The sequence below is a fragment of the Eleutherodactylus coqui genome, chromosome 5 (genome assembly GCF_035609145.1).
Source record: "Eleutherodactylus coqui strain aEleCoq1 chromosome 5, aEleCoq1.hap1, whole genome shotgun sequence".
Lineage (NCBI taxonomy): Eukaryota > Metazoa > Chordata > Amphibia > Anura > Eleutherodactylidae > Eleutherodactylus > Eleutherodactylus coqui.
Window position 1 is genome coordinate 57,183,830 of NC_089841.1, and position 21,195 is coordinate 57,205,024.

The 21,195-nt window shown below is 48.6% G+C and overlaps 1 protein-coding gene across 1 annotated transcript in view; it reads left to right on the forward strand.

Annotated features, from left to right (window-relative positions):
• Positions 1–716: 716 nt before the first annotated feature.
• Positions 717–21,195, forward strand: part of DYM (dymeclin) — a 293,544-nt gene continuing 273,065 nt past the window's right edge. Inside the window, exons 1-2 of the mRNA XM_066602574.1 lie at positions 717–845; positions 9,804–9,986. Of these exons, the coding sequence (XP_066458671.1) occupies positions 9,847–9,986 (140 nt within the window). The 5' untranslated portion in view covers positions 717–845; positions 9,804–9,846. The remainder of the gene's footprint in view (positions 846–9,803; positions 9,987–21,195) is intronic.

A 21,195-nucleotide genomic window follows, 5' to 3' on the forward strand; every position in this document is an offset into this window, starting at 1 on the left:
TGTATGTATATGTATGTATGTGTGTATGTATGTGTGTATATGTTTTCAAAAGTGATTAAAAAAAAAAAATCTCAAAGTGAGAAAGCCAAAAAGAAACCCGTAGGAGTCTGGTAACACCGTAAGTGAACCGACCTATAAAAAATAGCTCTTGTTGTTTGTACCGCACAGTGAACTCTGTAAGAAAAAAAATGACAACTGGCTATGGCAGAGCGGGCACGTTCTCTCACCACATCTGCACCAAAAAGACTGGTAACAGTTATACCATCCCTAGATTATGGTACCAATAAAAACAACAGCTTGTCACACAAAAACAAGAAAAATACAGAAGGTGTAAAAAAACAACAAAAACGAGTTTTAAACCATTATCAGTTGCGGATCTGCGGACTTTCCGCACCACATCGGTTCCGTGTGAAGATGCTCTACATGGCCACGCCCACACTAAATAATATACAGCCCGCCCCGCCCCATGTTTAACCACGCCCACACCTCTTTCTCCGCTCTCTCATGTTGCTCTTTATTATACGCCCACAAATAAAATCCGGGTCCCTCCCCGTTCACCATACCGCCCCATCCTCTCCTCTCTGTTTTACATATCCACGCCCCCCGGCGTTCACATTCAGGTTATTTGTCTTAAAAAAAAAACCCCGCCCATCACTAGTGTTTTGCATAGCCACACCCACACCCGGCGCTCTGTTGCACTTTGCCACGCCCACGGCGGAGCGCGCTCTGGGTGTCGGTCACGTGACACTGGTGACGCAGCTGTCTGCAGCGACGTGGAGTGATGGCGGCTCGGTCTCAGTGACAGGAGAGGAGGCGGCGGTGTGTGCAAATAGCGGCTGACAGAGGTGAGAAAGCGGGTATACCGGCCGTCCAGCCGGCTGTGAGAGGTGGGGAGCCGCCCTCCGCTGCCGTACAGCTCGGTGACTGCTACATTGCTGATGGAGGACCGCACTTGTGCCGCTAAATACCCATATTTACCAATATTCTCCTATTGCGTCATCTATAGAGGCCCAAGAGGGGAGGAAACAGTCAGCAAGTAGCCTCTAGTGCCTGTTCTGTAATTCCTGCAGCCATCAGCCCCGGGAGTCATCATCTACCTGATCCCTGGGCATGATGGTGGTTGTAGTGCGCCGAGCTGTGTTTATAACTGCTGTACCGCTGTAGTCGCATCGGGGGGCTGCAGTACCAAACAGCACCTGTGGGAAGAAGTGGCGCTGCAAAGGTAAAGCCGCCATGTACGGCACGTGTTATATATAGCGGTCTCCTAAAGACGGATCCTGAGGGCGATGGAGGGCGTCATCAGTGGGCTGGAGACTTTAGAAATGGCAACAAGAGTCTTCTATCTTGTTGCCATTTGTGGCTAGGGCTGCTGTAATGGAGAAGAGGTCTCTTGTGCATCCTGCCGCCGTCGTTGCCGTCCCGCGTGCCACCGGCGATTGTTAGATGGCCGACTCCTGGCTCTGCCTCTGGATAAAGGGAGATCAGTAGTCCGTCTATAGAGCGGGGGATGGTGGGCTCCCTGTGGCACGCGGAGGAGGAAGATGGGCGGCTGGTGGCGTACAGAGTGGGCGGAAGGCTGCTAGTGGCGAGCGGATCAGGGTAGGCGGCTGGTGGCGCGCGGCACGATAAATGTGCAAGAGGCTAGTCTGCTCTCCAGTACGGCGCTTTAGTGAGTATAATTCCACTATCGGCGGGGTCGGATGGTCCTGCGAACCCCCTTCACCCCACCCTGTCTTTGGGTTGGCGCGAAGTCCGGTAAGCTTACCATCGCTTCATGCCGCTGTCATGCAGTAGAAACTGCTGTTTTCCGCTGCAGGCCAGTGATCTCTAAATGATCTGATTGGTGTTTGGCTTGAACTGTCCCTGGCTTTCTCTTCTCGTTCGTCCCAGACCGCTCTCTCCACTACTGATTGACATCTCCCTTTCCCCTGGGCCGGTAAATGGCTTTGCAGGACTTGTAGCTTAAAAGATGCGACCGCTTGGTCTGATTGTCCCTGTAAAGGACCGGCTCGCCAACAAGGCTTACGGTATATTCACACGGAGCGGATGTCACCCCCTCATTTGTAGAGGTGGAATCTGCTCAGAACATCCGCAGCGACAGACGTCACATTTATGATCGGTCCTGCTGCTGATATATTGTGGGCTTTTACGGTACATGCGGCTGACTGCAGCAATTACACCGAATGTGAGGCTAGACCTGGGTGCACGGTCCGCAGAGAATGGGGCCCGCCGCAGCATTTACAGGAGCAGCCAGGTGGATGAGATGATCAAAGTCTCGTCCCGCAGAAATCAACCTGCGGTGCGGTTTTTGGATGCGCGGTGTCCGTTCTAGGCGCGGATTGGCGGTGTCCGTTCTAGCCGCGGATTGGCGGTGTCCGTTTCCCACCTGTCTCAAATAAGGGAGTGAATTCCGCACTAAAAATTCACGTCAAAACCAGCATCACCGGGAGCCGATTATTACGCTGCAGATTGACTGCGGAATGCTTGCTGCGGACACTCCACTGCTAGTTCCGCTTTGTGCAGACATGGCCTTACTGTATGGCCTGTCCGCAGGATCAGGGATAAATGTACGATTGTTGTGAGCAGCGTGTCACAGCCAACTGCAGCCCCCGAACCCCCTGTAGTAATGCATGCGCACGACCGCTGCATTCGCTGTCTGTGGTACTGACCCTCCGCCAGCTGTCACGGACTTCTGTACACGTTTCCATGCGATGCAGCAGAGAGGAAGGCTCCATAGGGAAACATCGGCTACAAAACCTCCCGAGTTGCGTCCATATCGCCGGACCCGTGAGGTTGTATTGGGATGTCGCATGCTACAAAACATCGCATGCATGAATTTATTATAGCGCATGCGCTGAGCGAACACGCCATTTGTTGCATTTTTCGCAACTTGACAATCATACAACTTTGGTGCCCGTGTGAACGAGGCCAAAGTGCCATCTTGTCTTTATGTGACATTGATGTTGTGGGATGTTGCCCACCGGCCATATTGGTCACCGGGACGCAGGAGTGACGGACGCGTGTTATAAGACGTTACATGAGAAATGGCATTACTTGTTTCTTCTATGGTTTAAAAAAACCCTCCTCCTCCGTTCTGCTTTTGCGGACGCCCGGTAGGTTGTCCTGGCGTTGTCTCCAGGGAGCGCAGCCGAGATGTGGAAGCACTTTGCGGCTCGCTGCCCTCTGAGGATGCGTACTCGGAGCGTCCTCCTGTAAGGGTCAGTATGGCGACATGAGCACGCACCCACTGCTGCCAGATCATCTGCCGGCAACCTCAGCATAATCCATTGGGGGGTTTCTTCAAAATAACCCCCCCTCCCAGACTAAACCATTCATTGTAACAGTGTGCCTTCTTAAGGCCAGATTCACGCGGGCGTATGTTTTCTGCGCGTACATTTGCACCGTGTTTTTGCACATTTGGCGTTGCCTATTTGCACGCGTCAGCTGCATTTTTTACCGTGCTTTTTGTTTGCACAAACCGTGTGTATTTGCATGCGCAAAAAATACCTGCAGCCGCGGTCTCATACATTGAAATGGCCAATTAGTCTAATTAGTTTCATGCAGTCTATTTCCCTGTGCAAATGTGTAGGGAAATCAAACATGCTGCATGTCTCTTCTGACACAACACACCTGTGAACAAACACGTTAAAATAGGAGTTTTATTCGGTGCATATTGCACATGGGGTCATGTGGATCTGGCCTACATTACAAGTAATGATCATTCCCCACACTGCTTGAATTATACTCCAGAGCTGCACTCACTATTCTGCTGGTGGAGTCACTGTATTTACATTACTAATCCTGTGTTACATCCTGTATTATACTCCTCCAGAGCAGCACTCACTATTCTGCTGGTGGAGTCACTGTGTACATACATTACTTATCCTGTACTGATCCTGAGTTACATCCTGCATATACTGCAGAGCTGCACTCACTATTCTGCTGATACAATCACTGTGTACATACGTTACTTATCCTGTACTGATCCTGAGTTACATCCTATGTTATACTGCAGAGCTGCACTCACTATTCTGCTGGTGGAGTCACTGTGTACATACATTACTTATCCTGTACTGATCCTGAGTTACATCCTGTATTATACTCCAGAGCTGCACTCACTATTCTGCTGGTGGAGTCACTGTGTACATACATTACTTATCCTGTACTGATTCTGAGTTACATCCTGTATTATACTCTAGAGCTGCACTCACTATTCTGCTGGTGGAGTCACTGTGTACATACATTACTTATCCTGTACTGATCCTGAGTTACATCCTGTATTATACTCCAGAGCTGCACTCACTATTCTGCTGGTGGAGTCACTGTGTACATACATTACTTATCCTGTACTGATCCTGAGTTACATCCTGTATTATATTGCAGAGCTGCACTCACTATTCTGCTGGTGGAGTCACTGTGTATATACAGTACTTATCCTGTACTGCTCCTGAGTTTCATCCTGTATTATACTCCAGAGCTGTACTCACTATTCTGCTGGTGGAGTCACTGTGTACATACATTACTTATCCTGTACTGATCCTGAGTTACATCCTGTATTATACTCCAGAGCTGCACTCACTATTCTGCTGGTGGAGTCACTGTGTACATACATACTTCGGAGGGCACTACATGGTATCTACCCTTTATAGCGCTGTACTACGTGTTCCATCCACTGGATTGGTTAGCTTATTACTGTAGATGCCCTGATGTTTAGTATAAGCTCCTGTTATCAGCTGAACCATCTAGGCATCCCCTGGCAGCGTTATACATCATAGCAGGCTCCTATGGGTCCTATATCTAGTGTGCTGCACATCCCAGCAGGGGTTCTCTGTGTTCTGGGTCACCCTGTTCCCTGTTGCAGGCAGCCGTCGGCATCCCGCTGTGATGAGTAATTGTCCTAGAACAAAGGTGTGTGGCAGGTTTACTGCTTTGTTGTGTACTGGACAATGTGGCATAATTGGCAGGGAGTTGCCAGGGCTCTGGCTTTGTGGTAAGCAGGGTGTACATTGTTTCTCTGCACATTAAGGTCCTTAAAGGGTTGCCAGTTGCAAACTTTTTATGGCGTATTCTCAGCGCAGGTCATCAGTAACAGACCAGTGATGTCCATCACACAGGACCCCTATCTGTCGGCTGTTCTCTGGGGCTGTGATCTCGTGCACTGGGCAGATTTCTGCAGGAAGCAGATAGCGCCGTTCTCAATGCAGTGGCCAGGATTGGTATTGCAGGCATTCATATCAATGGGAACTTGGCCTGTAACACTGAGCCTGGCCACTGCAGTAAGAACGGAGCTTTGTGCTTCATGCAAAAATTAGTTCAGTGCATGTACGCACCTGTCAGAACAGCTGATTGGCGGGAGTTGTGTGAGGGATCCCGTCGATCCACTATTGAGGAATGAGCCATAAACCGTTTACAACTGGCAACCATTTTTTTTTTTTCAAACCTCTTTTTATTTCAAACATTTGTAAAAAATGTTTTCATTACAATTCAAAAGAAGGAAAAATAAAAATCTGATTAGCACTTGATTCTCTCAGTGACAAACATACTGATCCTTCCTATTGTTTCCTTGTTATGGCGCGCTCACTTCTGCATCTGATTTCAGTAGAGCCCGCTCCCTTCACCTCCTAAGTCTTCACGCTCTCGGCGCTGCGTTCACCGGACCCCCGACGGCCTCTATGGAGTGCAGCGCCGTTGGTCAGGTGATGTGGGACTGACCCTGCAGCTGTTTGCTCATGAGAGGCCATCGGATGCCCGAGAGCACCAAGACTTCGGAGGTGAGGGGGAGCGTGGGCTCTACTGAAGGTGCTCCATTGGTGCGGATTCTGACTGTTTTGGATTTGGGAATTCTGCGAAATCTGCTGTGGAAATTCCGCAGCATTTCCGCTATGTGAAAATATACCCTTAGCGACAAAATTAAAGGGGTTTTGCTGAGATGGGACATTATTCCTGTCTACGGATCACAGGATTGGGGGTCCTGAAGGTCCCTAAATGGAATGGCGGTCCGGCTTATGTTCTCACACACCATCCATTTTAGTGGGACTGAGCTGAGTTAAAGCACTTTGGGATGTCATGGTTGATGGGGGTCCCGCAGGTTAGACCCCCACTGTTCCAAAAGTGATCTCCTATAGATAGGGACTAATTTTGTCTTAGCGGACAATTGTTTAGATTTCCTGCAGTGGAAAATCGGCACAAAAATCTGCATCAAAACTCCCACCAAAACACGTGAAAATCCGCGCCATTGGTGCATACTTTGATGGCGTTTGTGATGTGCATCTGCAGCAGATCTCGCCTTTGGAATGTGCTGCTGATCCCCATCGTACGCCCTATCAAAGCATTCACCAATGGCGCGGATTGTCATGGTTTTTTGTTGCAGATTTGAGGATTTTGGTTTGGATTTTCTGCTGTGGAAAATCCTCACAATTATCCACCAACATGTGAAGCGGTTTTTCGGGACTTGACTGTTGATGATCAGTGGGTAGCTACAGTGCAGGACCTCTGTCTGCTTGGTAATGCCTACACTGTTAGCATTGAGTTTCATGCAGTACCAACTTGGGCCACTGCGACATGCACAGAGCTGTCTGCTTGTGGCTCTGCCAGCTGAACAATGTATCTCATTGGTGTTTCCAACGCTCTGTTAATAGAGTATATTACTTCCCCATAGACCAGCAACAATGTGCAGTGATACAATGTACACCCGGCTCACAGCACTTCTGCAGCCCTGACAACTCCCTGCTAATTACATTGTAGCATTGTGCCACATTGTGGCGGCTTTTATGTTTACACTGTCCAACACTGTTTGTCCTCCCTGTAGAGAGCTGCGTGGGGATGACACCTGGGCAGTGCCATAGGGGAGACTGTGAGGCAGAGACGTCTTTGATTTCAGACTGTCATAGTTTCCGTCTCGGTCAGCATCTCTCACAGGAGAGGAAAGCATAGAGCACAGTACTTCCCTGTCCAATGTAAAAGACTGACAGGGATGGAAACCAGAGAGGTCTACATCTCACAAATTCTTCCCTATGGCGCCATCCCGTTTTCCACATGGAGAACTGAACCAGTGCTGAAGAGGAGAGACCTAATTTGAAAAAAAAAATATCATGATTACTCTTCATGCCAAGATGTCGACCTGCTACCGCAATACAGCCAAAAATATGATCTGGAAACAGAAGGAACAGTCCTGAGGAGATGTGTATGCAGTATATTCTGGTGTGCTCACACAGGAGCTATTCTCTCTCTGTATCGCACCCTCACAAGTAACAGCAGCATGAAGGATGTTCTACAGCAGTACTGAGCAGTGTACATGTGATTTCAGTAGATGTGAAGCAATAAAGACTAACCCTTTAGCTGCTTCAGCCTTCTCTGTGTGAGTCTCTGCTTCTACCTTTCTTCTTTCTCTCCATAGACTTGGCAGTGAACAGCAAATTAGAAGAAAGGCAGACCCCTAATGGCCAGCACTTTATAGGGATTTTTCAGCAGAAAGTCATTTTAGTCAGGAACTTTCACTTTTGCAAGTTATCCTATTGATAAGTTTTTTTTTTTTCTTTTTTACATGTCGGTGACCGTATACATTAATTTACTTCCTCAATGCAAAATCAAGAAACTGGCTAAATAGTCAGACTTCAAAATTCCCTGCTGTTCTGTTGCTGTAGAGACTGTGCAACATCTTTAGTGGCTGGCTGTCCTGCTGCTTGTGACATAGATCCAACAGTGCACTGCTCCCGGCTGTGTGTAGTCTCCCGGCTGCTCTCCTCCTTCTCTCTGTAACCCCGTGTGCTTAGATTGGTTTAAACAAGTATTTTCACAGCAGAAGTCTGCGGCTGACCTTTGGGTTTCTGCTGTAGATTTGTGTAACTGCTGCGGTGTGTACAGCAGATCTGCATGGGCATTAGCTCCGTGTCATTCAGTGAGACTCGGGGGCCCTTTTACACAGCATGACAACTGTCCCTGCGATGATCGCCCCTCTGCTTTTGCACAGGAGTGTTGATCGCTCAGTGATTGGAGGTGTGACACACTGGTGATCATTCCGGCTTCCCGACTCCATTCACAGTAAACAGGCAGTCGTTCATGAATAAACGACTGCCTGTTGACCCAGATCGTCATAAATTTTCTTTTTGTTGTGCCTGCACGATCTGAAGGCAAACAAATTATCGCACGAACCAATAAGAATCTGAACGATAATTGTTCAGTCTAAATGGGCCAATTCACACAGGTATATTTCCTGCTCTATTCTGGTTTGCATCACAGGCCCGGAATGGACATGTACGATCCATTGCCCCCGCAGGTATCGGGCAGCACGCGGGCATGTGTCCATGTGCTGTCTGGTGCAGGTTGCATGTGAGAATGGGGGTCCTAATCCTCAATGTTTTCATCTGAAATAAATAGTAGCATGCTACTTATTTCCACTGCAGATTATTTTGCAGAAACCCTCTTCAGATGCACAGGATGCAGATTATGGTTGAGTTTTGGTGTGGAATCTATGTCCAATTCATCACTTGTGAACAGATCCCTAGAAATACCAGAAGGGAGGTGGAGGAGATTGAACGCTGCTGATCAGAGAGAAAAGCATCCAAGTCTTCAGGGTGGGTGGATCACACAGGCTATAGATAACAAGGAAAGCACATACAAGGTGGTTTGAAGGGAAAGGAGGTGAATCTGCTGGTTGTCTAGAAGTGCAAAGAGAAAGCAGAGTGCTAACTAAGCTTTGCCGTATTAGGAGATTCCACAGGGGGGATAACTGTCTTATCAGTGGGGGGGCTCACTGCTGGGGTCCTCACCAATTACTGGAATGGGGGGGGGAAGGTACCCTATTCTCATGATTAGCGGGGATTCCACTGATCAGATAGTTATACCTTGTCCTGTGGATAGAGGAAACCTCATTTCGTAGGACAACCCCTTTAAATGTTGCTATAGCATCCTGTGTTTATCTCTGCAGTCAGGATTGGCCCAGCTTGAATCGGGGATAGAATTAGGAATTCAAGTCTGCTATCTTAGGTTTCTGCACTGGGTTGGGTAGCTCGATCATGATAAAGAGTGAGATATGGTAAGCGGTCCTCATCCAGGATGTTTATTAATGTACCGTATACTTGCTTTGCTGGCAACATGGATAAACAAAAGGAGGGCAGAAGGTAACGAGGCGGGAAATCTACATCCTGGAGCGTCAAAGGCTTATTGCCGGAGTGCTACTGCAAATATTTACTTAGCATGACAAGCTACATACATGTTCAGGGTGCTGCCCCTAGACCGATGGTGTTCCATATTAGGGGGAGCTGTTACCGGGGGTTCTCCATACTATACAGCCCGCCCGCCCGCCGTAGGGGGCGCTCTCCGCCAGACGGCCCGCCCGCCCGCCGTAGGGGGCGCTCTCCGCCAGACGGCCCGCCCGCCCGCCGTAGGGGGCGCTCTCCGCCAGACGGCCCGCCCGCCCGCCGTAGGGGGCGCTCTCCGCCAGACGGCCCGCCGTAGGGGGCGCTCTCCGCCAGACGGCCGGCCCGCCCGCTCGCTGTAGGGGGCGCTCTCCGCCACAAAGCTTCCAAACTCAATCTACCGCAGATCTGGTCAGATCCCATAAGCCTGGTTGTCAGTGATGGCGGCAGCTTCCCAGTGCTACAAGCCCTTCTCTTACTTGTACCGGTAATCCCAGTAGGAATAAGGGTGTTGGTGAGCGCCCCTCCTCAGCGCCCTGTATGACCCATTACCTTCCAGCTAGTCCTTGTATCTGATATATAGCGCTATGGTTATAACAGGCGCTGCTATGATGTATCTTCCGCTCTTACCGTCCTCGCCCCTTACTGTGTGCTTGGTCTCTACAGGTACTCCTGGTAGGAATGAACAGGTGACTGCACTTGTACCAACATGGGTGCCAACAGCAGCACTATCAACGAACTGTCCGAGAATGACTACTTAAAGAAGCTGTCGGGAACGGAGGCCATATCTGAGAATGAGCCCTTCTGGAACCAGCTGCTGTCATTCACCTTCAGTACTCCAACAAACAGGTACGTTGTGTGCGCCAAGACCTGGGCAGCACAATGCCACCTCTCCTTCATGATTAATGTATCCTCCTCATGTGCTCCTGTCTGTATAGTAGGTGGACTTTTAACAGCGTCTTTAAGGTTTCTGTGATTTTTATTACTTTGAAAGGCTAAATGGATTGTCCAGTTGTAAACTATTGATGGCTTGTCCTCAGGCCAGGTCATCAATAGCAGATCGGTGGGGATCTGCTGCCAATCAGCTGGTCACTGCACTCAATACACTTAGCTTAATTCCAGAGGAATCGGACAGCTCTGTTCTCACTGCAGTGGCCAGAGTTGGTATTGCAGGTGTTTCACTTCAATGGGCACTTAACTTGTAATTTCAAGCCTGATCGCTGCAGTGAGAACAGAACTGTCTGTTTCCTGCAAAAATCAGTTCAGTGCATGAGTATCCCGGGCTGCCAAACAACTGATTGGTGGGTCCTGGGTGGCAGACCCCCAGCAATCTACTATTGTCCTAAAGGAACTTTTACATAGAACGTTATTTTTTTTTAAGGCCGGCTGTCCACGGGCAATGCGGTATCCTGTGGCGAAGCTCAGCCACGGGAGCCGCCGGCGAATCTCCGCTGGTCAGCCCCATCTAATAGATAGGCTCATTGCGGAGAATTGGGGCAATGCGCAGCATGCTGCGAATTGCCCGCCGCAAGCGGAGAATTGCAATAATTCTCCGCTCGTTGGCCGGCGTGAACAGGGGGCCTAAAACACCGGATGGCTTGAATTTGAACAATAATAGCTCAGTGTAAATACGTCCGGCCATTGAATGGTGTACGATAATTAGCTCGCTTACCATTCATCGTTCATTTTGTGCAGGCATTGAAATCATCATTGGCTCGTTCGCTAATCATTTGGCTAATCACAGATTATTAAGTCCTTCTCATTCGCTTAGGATCATTTAGTTTGCTGTATATTTGAGAAAAGAAACCAGAACTATTTCTTTGTGTTTAAACCGACTGCCTGAGCGAACCGCGTCATCGTTGACTCGTTCTCTTGGGCGAATGATTTCTTACTACATGTGAAAGTACCTTAAGGATAGGCCACCAGTGGCGTCCATTTTCTGGCTTGGTTTCCTTTTCCCAATCATTATTTCACAGACTTGTTAAAAAGTTGTAGATGGATTTGAAGGAATGCTGCCATCCAATAGGTGGCGCTGCAGAGGTATTTGCATAAATTACCCAGAGGAGCGTGCATGGCCTTATAAGTCTCCTCATTCGTCAGGTGTCTTCTCACACCCCTTCTGGGTACTCTCCTTGGGGAGAGATGATGCCATCCCCCGACCCACTCGCCCCCTATGTGTGTCTACATACTTTTTGGGTGCTTCCCTTAAGAAGAGACATCGCCCCTCTTGACCCTAATCACTATAGAATGCTTTTCCATTGCTTAACTGTCCAATGGCAATACTCCCATTCTAGTTGACTGATACATTGCTCTTCATGATGGAGGCTTGTGTTCAGCGGTATAACCCGTTTATCCAATAGTGTACAGGTCCTATAACTATATCCGACACCTCAAGGGTCTGCATCTTATGTAGCAGGGTTAGGACATGTGACATGCTATTAAGACATGATCCATTTTACTGATAGGGGGGTCCAAATATTTTTGGTAAGCTAGTGTATACTTTTTGGCACATTTCTTTGTACCTCGGTCTCGGCAGTCTTCCCAGCATACATTGCAACCCATGTCTCTGCCTCCCAGCTGCTGTCGTCCTCTTTGCTACAGGAAGAACCTCCAACTGCCGAGTTGCATGTCTGACACGTAGGTGTAGCATCTACTAAGTGCAGCTGGGGAATCAACTGATCGAGGTACTGCAATACAGCGGGGGCTGAGGAGTACTGCAGTGCATTATGAAAGTTTTGTTCTTGGAAAGTAGCTGTGTTAGGGTACCACGGCCCTACTCTCGCGGCACGTCATGACATCGGAGCTGTGTTTGTGACATCGACAATAGATGGAGTTTCTTCTGTAAGCCCATTGGTACCTCCACAAGGTGGTCATAGGGTGCCCAGGAGATGCCATATCAGCCAGGGGCCTAATAGGCATCCAAGTCTTTCATGTCGGTGAGTCTATTAAGCCCTGTCTAATCTGTGTAAGTTGCTGCTAACATAATGTCTTAGCCATCCATCAAGAGTGGACGTTTTAATACAAAAAAAGTATTGAAAGGGTTGACTGAGTTTTTTTTTTTTTCAGTTTTGAGTCCCCCCTGATCACAAAATGTTTTTTAGCAATATGTTTACCGTGGCGGTGGAGTGCCAGCACAACAGACTGTCAACCGTGATGTCACCGGGTCTCCTGGCCTGATGAAGTCCTGTAAACATGTCATGATATGGAACTCCTGACATGTTTGTTGGACATCACTGATGACATCTGGTGTAAAGGCCTCCTATTGGCTACACTGGTCACATGTGTAAAGAACCAAGAGAGCGCCGCAGCGAACCTGAACAGCGTCAGGACATAGGAGTATTTTTTCGTTTACATGCCCCCTTCTCCCTCTGTTAATGCATTTAGAAATCAAGAAACCATTTAAGGCCTCATTCACACGGGTGAAACGGCTTCGTCGCGAGCAGTATCACTTCGCTGGTCCATACGGTATCGCTGCGGTTTCTCGTGGTGATACCGCGACTGTGTAGCCCCACATGCGAGGATTTTCAGGAGGCAGGAGGGGGGGGCTTGAAATATAAGCCCAACCACGAAAAGCAGCTGCAGAAAATGTTCTTTTAAAAAGCATACATCAGCTAGACGCGCTGTCCGTGGCTCCACTGCAGCTTCTCCCAGGGTCCCCGGCTTTTATCTTCTTCTCTTCTGGCTGGGGATTGAAAAATCCCCGCCTCCTGGAAGCACTAGCTGGGATTGGCTGACGTTTTGCCAATCAGAGCCAGCACTTGATGAATGGCTGTGATTGGTGCATCGAACGCTGGCTGTGATCGGATGATTGGCTAAGTGTCAACCAGTCAGAGGGAGCACTTCCAGAAGGTGGGGATTTTTCAATCCTTGGCCAGAAGAGAAGAAGAAGACGAGTGTCGGGGACCAGGAAGAAGATGCAGCCGGGCTGACAGCGCTTCTTAGGTGACGTATGTGCATTTTTTGTTTTTCTGCAGCTAGGGCTTAGATTATAGCTTTGACAGCAGGATCTCCTACTGTCAAAATTGCATCACACCGCATGAAAATCACGTTTCCCTGCGATGCAACAGAGAGGAAGGCTCCATATGGAAACATGGGCTACAAAACCTAACAAGACGTGGGCATATTGCGGGATCCACAAGTTTTTTGTGTCGGGATGTCGCGTGATACAAAACATCACATGTGTGAAGTAACTCACAGGAAAGCATGGACTTCACATACATGCGATTTGTAGCATTGTGACAAAATCGCACGAAGGCCTAAAGGGTACGTTCACATGTACAGGAAATGCTGCAGATCTTTGGAGCTGATTTTGACTCTGATTCAGCTGTGGAGGCAGGTGACCAACGGTGGCGCTCCATAGCACTTGCAGGGTGAGGGATGTGCGCTGTAGGAAGAGCTCAGTATTCCAAGCTGGGAGGAGCGGCGTTACAAGCTGAAGTTAGCTGGGATTCCCCTACTGAATCGGAGTCGGTGGGGTAATGTGTGCAGGGTATGTGTGGAGTGGGCTCTCTGGTGGGGGCCGGCTTGGGGTAGTGCGTCCGCGCGCGCTTGCCCCATACATGGCAGGTGCTATTTATTTAGCGCCAACATATTCTGCAGCGCTTACCAAACAGAGGGAATGAAAACAAAACCACGGTTACATAGTAATCAGGTGATGGAGACAGTAGGGGTGCGGGTCCTGCTCCAACGAGCTTACATACTACAAGTAATGGGGTGATACAGAAGGTGAAGGGGCTGGAGATGTGCACAGAATGGGGAGGTGGAGAGTGAGGGATGTTATACACATAGACAATAGTCAGACATAAGGCGTGTGGTGGCAGAAACGGTATGACTTCAGGGGGCGGTTGATGGTGGTGCAGGGTTGCAGTCCCTAAGACGGGCAGCATGTTATTAGGTGGAGTACAGAGGGGTTTGTTTAGGGAATTCGGTATGCCTCCCTGAAGAGGTGCGTTTTTAGAGCACACCTGAAGTTCTGCGAGTCCTGCATTGCTCGGGTAGCCTTTGGTAGTGCGTTCCAGAGGACAGGTGCTGCTCTGGAGAAGTCTTGGGGCTGAGAATGAGAAGTTCCAATTAATAGGGGACTCAATCTGATTTTATTAGCGGAGCAGAGGGTGCGGGCTGGGTGGTGGATTGAGATGAGGGATGCAGGGTAGGGTGGCGCTGTGCTGTGGAGGGTAGTGAGTTTAAGTTGTATTCTGTATTTAACGGGCAGCCAGTGCAGTGACCGGCACAGGGCAGAGGCGTCCGAGTAGTGGCTGGACAGGAAGATGAGCCTATCTGCCGCATTCAGGGTGGATTGGAGAGGGTAGAGTCTGGTGCAGGGGAGGCCGATCAGCAACGAGTTGCAGTAATTGAGGCGAAAGTGGATGAGGGCAACAGTGAGTGTTTTTAGCGCGTCCACAGTGAGAAAAGAGCAGATTCTTGCGATGTTCTTGAGGTTCAGCTGACATGTTCGGGCCAGAGATTGGATGGAGGGGGTGAAGGAAAGAACGGGGTCAAATTTTAACCCCAAGACAGCGGTCATTCTGGGAGTTATGGTGGTGCCACATACTAAGATGGAGATGGCAGGATGAGGTCGGTTAGTAAAGGGTGGAAACAGGAGAAGGTCAGTTTTAGGTAGTGAAAAAACATAGTATTAGAGACCGCAGACAGTCGGTGATGTCACGGGAAGAGGTGTATAACTGGGTGTCATCAGCGTAGAGACGGTACTGATAGCCAAATCTCCTGATGGTCTGTCAAATAGGGGCTGTGTAGATGGAGAAGAGGAGGGGCTGAGGATCGAGATCTGGGGGACCCGACCGCAAGGGGAAGAGGAGGAGAGGTAGAGCCAGCAAAGGATATGCTGAATGATCGGTCAGATAGATAGGAGGAGAATCAGGAGAGAGCAGTGTCCTTTAGGCCGATGGAGCGAAGCATACTGAGGAGGAGTTTGTGGTCAACAGCCTATGATACAGAACTGACACCATCAGCCTGGAAGCTGCTGTCCTCGGGGTTTACACAGGGGTGGGGGTACCCCTTCTTTCCCCCATTAACCTCCCTCCCATAATACCTGTTTTTGGGATGCCGAATGGTAGCTGGAGGTCTAGTGAAGGTCTCCATTCTTGCACCAATAGTATATCTAATACAGCAATACTCAACCTTGTACTGCGCAGAAGGTCACATGTTCAAGTCCCAGTTGGGGGCTAAAAAAAAAGTAGAAAAAAGATTGTAAAACAATTCTATGAAATATGTATGTAAACATAATTTGTATCGCTGCGTCCAAAGTGTCTGAGCTAATAAAAGGTAATGCCATAACAACCCTCCCAAAGAAAGAACCGCCACCCTTGTTCTTCCACACCACTTAAAAATGTTCGTTTTCAGCAGATTAAATTGTACATAAAAAAAAAAAATCCAAGTCGCCCCACAAAGGCCTTCAGATGGATAAAATAACAAAGGTGTAAATGGCTCTCAGAAGGTGAAGATGAAGAAAAAAATTGGAGCAGTTCTCAAGGGGTTAAATTGTACTGTTTTTGTTCTTGTGATTTTCTTTTTTGTTTTTAGTCATTAGTACATTCTACAAGAGGTTTCCATGGAAACCATTGTGTAGAGGCTTCATCGTTTGTAAACCATTGCGCTGCCGCATATTCGAGTCAACGAGCGGGTGCAGGAGGACGCGTCTGTGTGCCAGTCAGTGCAAAGGGGCACTTCAGGTATTAGGGACCCCCGTTTGACACCAACATTAGTCTGTGGCTGGGTTTACACAGCTGAGGATCTTGCGCTAGTTTGGTGCGTTGCACGCATAGGAACTTAATTCTTTTGCATGGAGTCGTATGTATGAGCAATGGTTTTCCGCGTTTTATACAAAATTTCACAAAAAAATCCACAATATTTGAGCTACCTACAGTCGGGCGAGCACAACAGGAACTCGGCCCAATATCGCGCTTTCCAACATGCGTTTTTCACAGTGATGTAAGATATTTTTCGTTCAAAAATGCCTCGCATCGCTCCTGTGAAATTTGCTATTCTCTGGTGGTTTCGTGAGTGTCGGAAGATCGCAAGTGTTGGGATTGACTTCAGCGGGAACCATCACATCGCACAGTATTTTCAAGTCCCATTGAAAATAACAGGTGAGACGTTCAGGAGAAGCACCAAATGATGGAATGTGCTGCGTGTTTTTTTTTTTTTAAATCTTCGCAGCGTCGCTGGGAGGGGAAAAAATCACTCATTTGAATAAGTCAATACATAGCAACATAGTATGTTAGGCTGAATGAAGACTATGCCCATCTAGTTCAGCCTGTTTCACCCCCCCCCCCCTTGTTGATCCAGAGGAAGTAAAAAAAAAACAAAAAAAAAAACAATGAGGCAGAAGCCAATCTACCCTCATCCTGGGGGGAAAAAATTCCTTCCCGGCTTGATAATGGCAGAATAATTCATGGGTCAACATTTGAAAGATTCCTACTTGACTCCAAGTCAGTCAGAAGATCCCCAGATTAACAACCCGCTGGTCTCCTAATGTCTGTATCCTGTAATATAGCGCTCTAGGAAGACATCTGGTCACCTCTTAAACTCCTCTGTGGATTTTTTCCTTCACCACGTCCTCAGGCAGAGGGTTCCACAGTCTCGCTGCTCTTACATTAAAGGGGTTGTCCCGCGCCGAAACGGGTTTTTTTTTTTCAACCCCCCCCCCCCCCCCCTTCGGCGCGAGACAACCACGATGCAGGGGTTAAAAAAGAACACCGCACAGCGCTTACCTGAATCCCCGCGCTCCGGTGACTTCTTACTTACCTGCTGAAGATGGCCGCCGGGATCTTCTCCGGGGGCTTCTGTGCGGTCCATTGCCGATTCCAGCCTCCTGATTGGCTGGAATCGGCACGTGATGGGGCGGAGCTACACGGAGTCGGCATCCTGCACGAGCGGCCCCATTGAGAAAAGAAGACCTGGACTGCGCAAGCGCATCTAATTTGGCCATTAGACACCGAAAATTAGTCGGCTCCATGGAAACGAGGACGCCAGCAACGGAGCAGGTAAGTGAAAAACTTCTTATAACTTCTGTATGGCTCATAATTAATGCACAATGTACATTACAAAGTGCATTATTATGGCCATACAGAAGTGTATAGACCCACTTGCTGCCGCGGGACAACCCCTTTAAAGAACCCCCATTCAAAAGTGTGGAGTTCATATTCATACTTCTCATAACGCACAAAACTTGCACAAGATTCTCACCTGTGTGAAAGTAGCCTTAGACAGAAATGGTACTGGTCATCTGTTATAACTCAAGATGAGCGAGTATACTCGCTAAGGCACATTACTCGAGCGAGTGATGACAGGGTGACAGGTCAGTTGCGGGGGAGAGCGGGGAGAGAGAGAGATCTCCCCTCCGTTCCTCCCCGCTCTCCCCCGCCGCTCCCCGAATCTTTAGAGACGAGCGGGGAGATACTCGGCTAAGGCACTACTCTCTCATCTCTAGTTATAATCCATTCATGCTAAGGGATGGTGAATTTTGTATTTGTGTTAGCTGGGGCTCCAACATTGTATTCAGCTGCGATCTGCTTGATTCATCAGAACTATTCCTGACCTCCTCCTGTGACCCCTTTCAGCGATGAGTTTTTACAATCCGCAGGATCCCTTTTTATTTGATATTTTCCCAATGTCACCGCTCGGTATACTCTCCACACCGCTGCATGAGAGAACCCTACGCGGCTGCATTTAAATGTGTGTCAAAGAAATCCCATGTGCTTCCAATAGTTAAAATAACGTCGCACTCACATGCAAATCACATGGCATGATGGTGTAAAGAGAGATTTTTCACGCTCCCATTGGAAATAGTGGGCGATTCTTGAACAAGAATTACCCAAGAATAGGCGATGCTGCGATTTTCCTATATCAGACCATCGATCTGAGATTGATATTAATGGCTTCTTTTCACGTACGAGTTCTGTCAGTATCGCAACGTGCACGAAAATTGCCGCTGTGAATATACCCTAAAACGAGAGCCATAATCGCCACCCGGTGCCAGATCCAAGGCTTACTGCTTATCTACACATTAAAGGGAATCCTTATCCTATCATTTTATGACTTCCGTGTATAAAGTCCGCGCTCTGCGCACATTCTCACCATAGTCTAATTCCACCGTAGCGAATCCACTATAAAATCACACAGACTAGGATAAGCAGGGATGTTGTCATTGGTTTCACTGCTACAGATGTCATCATTGGTCTTTTATACCTGTGTGGTCTACTGCCTGCAGTACAGCACTGTATACACTAGATGGCGCCTTTACAACACAAATCACTTGCAGCCTCTTGTACACTGCGCTCTGCACATCCTCCTATTATATACTCCCGAGGATACAGCTCACGTTATATTTGCTTTACTGTAATTAGCTCTTTGCAGCGTTATCGGTCTGGAAGAATTCTTTGCTCTGAGGCTAGCACTGTGCGTGTTATCTGGCAGGTTTTCGGATTCCTTTCTTATATTCCAATCGGCCATAACACAAACGTTACTATTTTTTTGTTTTTGTTTTTGTTTATCTCCTTTTCAATTTTTTTTTTTTTTTTTTACTTTTACTATCCTTTTATTTTTTCCAATAACACGTTTTTCCCCCCACTTATTTTCACTTTATTTTTTTAGTTCCCACAGGGGTCTTCAACTTTCGATCACTTGATTGCTTATAGAATATACACTGCAATACTTCAGGATTGTAGTATATGGTATTTCTGCCAGCACTGTAACCACTGATGGGTGAGGTGAAATATATTGGTCTGGTGACAATTGGGCCTGTCGCAGGATGGGATATTGTAGGAAGCAACTGATGAGTGCGGTCTTGAAGTTGATAAGTTGGAAGAATGGGGGACTGATGAGGGAAGAATTGTGATGGTGAGAAGATGGTCAGGGCAGCTGTAAGACGGCTGGTCTTGTGGGGTGGTCCCGGTATGTAGTGGTTGGTCCTCACTGGCCTGTGATGTGTTAGTATTCTGCATCACACTATATAGTGCGTTAAACGTCAAGTTAAAGTTTGCTATATCTGTACCTACGAAAATTAGTCCAAGGAAGGGCAGCTTGTGACCGGCTGCCCAAGGCTCATTGATGCGTGTGGGGAGTGAAGGCAGACTGTGGATGAGATTTCACCGCCTCCGTTCGCCTGCCCCACCACCGCTCCTGTGTAAGCGCAGGCGATAATCCGTCCCGTGTTAGGGGATCTTTAAAACCAAGCGACAGGTGAATGATTTCTCGCTCAGTACGCTGTCGGCGGCCGTCTGTAAATAGGATGATTATCGCCTGAATTCGCTGTTACTGGCAAGACGTCTGGTGATAATTGCCCGTGTAAAGTGTTCTTTACAGCGCAATACCTAAAGGAGTTGCAGCGTATAACTTGCGTCCACATAGGGTTGGCGTCCATGAGCTATGACAATCCCTCCTACGGTTGCTGTCAGCCTCCTATATATGATGCCACAAGGAGGGTTTGGCACCGGGGGTTATTGTCCTGAAACGACACAGGGGTAAGAGCGGTGATGGGGGGGATAGACCAGCACATTCTTGGAGCCCGGCCGACAGCCCTGCAGTGTTTGCTTTCTCTCCGGCGTGCTGGCCGCGGTGTGAGGAGCCTTCTCTGGAGCCGCGCTGTGGTTAAATGCAGGGATTCACATAATCACATTTAATATTCCCTTCCCATCTTTACATTCATTCAGTCTTTCCTTCCTTCCTTCATTAATGAAGCAGCTTTTCCTGCCGGCTTTGTGGTCGAGGCTAAACCAATATGTTGAGCCGGTAGGGTTGGTCAGGTGCCACCTCATGAATTCTGACTGATGACGCCGGGGGACGCTCGCCGGGCGTCTTCATAACGGCCTAATTGTTGGGCTCGGCCGGGCTCCAGCCTTGAAGTGCGTGTCTTGTTGGTAGGGCCATATATCTAGCCTTTCCTTGTCCTGCCGGAGCGCTCCATCTCTTAATTGGGTCATTTGTACCCATCCTACGGGGATCGGCCTGACGCTGGAGCATGCCTCCGCAAGCGGCAGCGGGTCGGCCTGGAATTTCCTTCATACAAGAAGCTGCTTGTCGCTTTATGATCTACGGCTTTATTTTATGATCTCCAAACAAGATCCACATCCTAATCCGGGAAATCTCCGGAAACACTTTGGGCTTGAGCCGTGTATGTCTGCTCTACAAACAGATGGTGGGACCTGGCGTTCCCGGGCATCGCTCGCCATAGTTCTTACTAGACACATCAGTGGTCCGGGAGCCCTGCTCATCTGGCACCGGGCGACCACTGTGCGTCATTTTCAGGAACTTTCTTGATCGGAACTAGACGCCATTTTTAGGTCTTGTAGCCGGTCGGTGATGGACCATCTGTAGTGGTGCAGCCTCTTGGCCAACGTCTTGGCATCAGCGTAAAGGGACATGTGACCGTCGTCGGTGGCTTCTCTTAATAAGGGTCTAATTTACCAACTGCCCCATAAAGGGGTCTTCAGGGACTAAAACATTGATGAGCTGTTCTATAGGATACCTCTCCAGCATGTCGTCAGTGACGGTCCACTGCCCGGGGTCCCTACCAAGGGCGAGTGATGACGTGTTGATTCGTCATGTGGTCGGTGTGCAGCTCAATCAGTCACAATGGCCGCTACAAATAAATGGCGCTGCGCCTGATATGCAGTGCTGAGGCCGCTTTAAACATCTGAGCAGCAGAGGTTTCTACTGGCGGACCCCCACCGATTAAAATGTTGAGGATCGGTCATCACTATTTTAGTCCCTGACCGCCACTTGCGGTGCGTTCTCACGTAGCTCATTTGGTGCGGATCCGCAGCAGATTTTCGCCTTCCATTTGTATTTAATTGAAAGGCTGAAATCTGCACCCATATCTCTGACAGAATCTGCAGCGAATGTGAGCGCCCCCTTATGTCCAGTTCGTATGGTGAAAAACACAGATGGGATGTGGAATGTGCTTTGAATCTTTGCTGAACCCGCGTCCTGTTGATTATTCACATTGCAGATTTTCTTCTGCACACGGATTTGAAGCTTGCGGATACTAAAGAGATGCCTGGTCCCCCCCTTGATGGGTTTTCGGCGCGGTTTCTGCGTC